Source organism: Rhea pennata, chromosome 12 (genome assembly GCF_028389875.1).
Source record: "Rhea pennata isolate bPtePen1 chromosome 12, bPtePen1.pri, whole genome shotgun sequence".
Lineage (NCBI taxonomy): Eukaryota > Metazoa > Chordata > Aves > Rheiformes > Rheidae > Rhea > Rhea pennata.
In genome coordinates, this window is record NC_084674.1 from 24,295,185 (window position 1) to 24,297,215 (window position 2,031).

At 55.5% G+C, this 2,031-nt stretch overlaps 1 protein-coding gene across 1 annotated transcript; it reads right to left on the minus strand.

Annotated features, from left to right (window-relative positions):
* Window positions 1-447: 447 nt before the first annotated feature.
* Window positions 448-1,740, minus strand: GPX1 (glutathione peroxidase 1). Its single transcript, XM_062585837.1, has 2 exons — window positions 1,475-1,740; window positions 448-1,092 (listed from the first exon to the last, which is right to left on the minus strand). The coding sequence occupies exons 1-2, from the start codon at window positions 1,709-1,711 to the stop codon at window positions 727-729; spliced, it is 603 nt and encodes a 200-aa protein (XP_062441821.1). The 5' UTR covers window positions 1,712-1,740; the 3' UTR covers window positions 448-726.
* Between the last annotated feature and the right edge of the window lie 291 nt (window positions 1,741-2,031).

The window sequence follows — 2,031 nt, forward strand, 5'->3', positions numbered from 1 at the left end:
AACAGCACAGCATTCAACCCAAACTCAAAACTAACCCTATATGTCTCAAAATGTTTATTAATCTAGCATCCATGCTGTCCAGGCCTCTTATCACTATCCAGACTAGAAATTTGGAAACTAATTCATACCTTGGTCCTGTGCCAGCATTATCTTTCTCGTGCAGGCAAGCTTTGAATGAGGCCAAGAGTCTGGCAAGGTTATTTCTGTTCTAGGCTACTTTCCTGTTCTGACAAGCTAGTTACACGGAGAATAGGACACAGCATCGATTCATCATTTGCAAACAGTTTACCCATCAAGTTGTTTTTCCTTTGTGTTCAGATTTCAGCCTGATAACATGCCACACCGGGGTAGTATGAGTCAGGCCTGTGAGCACATGCATGAGCTGATGAAAGTGTGGGGTGGCAGCCATGCTCTACTGAACTATCCCAGATTTATCAAGCAGTAGCCTTAGAGAAAGTACGCATTTTTTATTCAGAGGCACAAAGCTGCTTTCCCTGCAGTAGCTTTCCAAACATGCACATGCAACTTTTAAAACATCAAGTACACTTCAGGAATTTAGAAGATGCACTCTCATGAGCAAAACTTGCAAGGACATTAGAATTTTACCACCAGAACGAGCAGCTCCCCCCCCCCCCCATCAGAAAAACAGGCACAAGCCTAACAAACTAAGCAGGAGGTGGAGATTCCTCTTGCACATTCAGCAATAGATCTCAGCAAAGCTTTGGTTTAACCAAGCACATTCTTAGGAACTTTCTGAAGAAGGAATTCAATATCATCTTGGATCTTGATGGTTTCAAAATGCCTGCTGTAACGTTTGAAGGGCACACCGTCAGGGCCGATGAGAAACTTCTCGAAGTTCCAGGAGATGTCGTTCCTGCACACTGGGGACCAGATGATGTACTGCGGGTTGGTCATCAGTGAGGAGGGGTCGTCATGTGGGAAGGGCAGCGCCTCTTTCAAGAAGGTGAAGAGTGGGTGGGCATCCTTCCCGTTCACGTCGCACTTCTCGAACAGGGTGAAGTTGGGCTTGTAGCCGTTGCCTGGACGAACGTGTTCCAGCGAGTGCAGGATCTCTTCGTTTGTGGCATTCTCCTAAGAGAGAGAAAAACGAAGAAGAGGAAAAAAAAAAAAAAAAAAAACCACGAAAATTAAGTGTGAAAGTGTGAGAATCCAGGTGGGACCTGGCAGCTTCAGCTCTAAGCTCTCCCAGGGTGGTGGTGAGGAAGCTCCTTGTCGGGGCTCCCGAGGCAGAGGGGCTGCTGCTTCGGGATCCCCCCCCCCCCCCCCCCCCCCCCCCCCGCAACCCCAGCCACCCGTCCTCCTCCCTGCGGACCTGGGGCTGCACTTCGGGGCCTGCATCCCTTGTACCTCGCCGAGGTGGGTCACCACTAAACTGGCCTTCGAAGAGGTTACCGCAGCACCTGAGCAGAGGGGCTGAGCCGCACCGAACGGGACCGGACCGGACCGGCAGTACCTGGTGCCCGAACTGGTTGCAGGGGAAGCCGAGCACGACGAGCCCGCGGGGGCCGTAGAGCCTCTGCAGCTCGTTGAACTGCACGAAGTCGCGGGCCGTCGTGCCTCAGAGCGACGCCACGTTGGACACGAGCAGCACCCGGCCCAGCAGCGAGCCCAGGGCCAGCGGCTCCGCCGCGCCCAGCGGCCGCGCCTGCAGCCCCAGCAGCCCGCTCCCCGCCGCTCCCCTCGCCGCCATGGCGAGCAGTGCGGACGCTGCCTCCCCGCCGCCGCCTCGGCACCGCCCGCCGCTACGGGGCGGGCCGGGCCGGGGCGGGGCTTCGCGGGCTCGCGGCGCCGGGGGCCGCGGTTGCCCCCCTGCTGCCGGCGCTTGGCGCCCGGCCCGGTCGTGCGTGCGAGCCGCGCCGGGGCCCGGCGGGGCCTGCTGGGCGCTGGCAGCACGTCCTGGCTTTTTTCTTCTCTCTGTGTGTAAAAATCACTTATTTTTTCCTCCTTGATTTCATTTTCTCTGCATTTTGCCTCTCCTCTTTTTTTTTTCTTTCTTTCTTTCTTTCTTTC